Here is a 285-nt window from a genome sequence, read left to right on the forward strand (position 1 = left end):
CTGACAGCCCGTGCTCTGCTGTGCCTGCCCAGGTGAACACCGCCATGCACGAGGCCAAGCTGATGGAGGAGTGTGACGAGCTCATGGAGATCATCCGCCAGCGCAAGCAGGTCATCGCTGTCAAGATCAAGGAGACGAAGGTGAGGAGGGACAACTCGTGTGCCTGTGGCCTGAGGGTCCCCTCCTGCTCCCACGGGGCAGCTGCTGCGGGGTCTGCCCTTCCTCTGCGGGCACAGCCCGGCCGCGGGGCAGCCCGTGGTGCTGGGACACCCTCAGAGGGGTGCT

General features: G+C 66.3%; 1 protein-coding gene across 1 annotated transcript in view; it reads left to right on the forward strand.

Annotated features, from left to right (window-relative positions):
- Nucleotides 1-285, forward strand: part of LOC103777731 (probable E3 ubiquitin-protein ligase MID2) — a gene marked incomplete at both ends in the record, with an annotated part of 15,416 nt that overhangs the window by 6,089 nt on the left and 9,042 nt on the right. The window contains one exon of the mRNA XM_008945290.1: nt 33-140. Coding sequence (XP_008943538.1) covers nt 33-140 — 108 coding nt within the window. The remainder of the gene's footprint in view (nt 1-32; nt 141-285) is intronic.

Source organism: Merops nubicus, unplaced genomic scaffold (genome assembly GCF_000691845.1).
Source record: "Merops nubicus isolate BGI_N331 unplaced genomic scaffold, ASM69184v1 scaffold25988, whole genome shotgun sequence".
In the NCBI taxonomy this organism is placed as follows: Eukaryota; Metazoa; Chordata; class Aves; order Coraciiformes; family Meropidae; genus Merops; species Merops nubicus.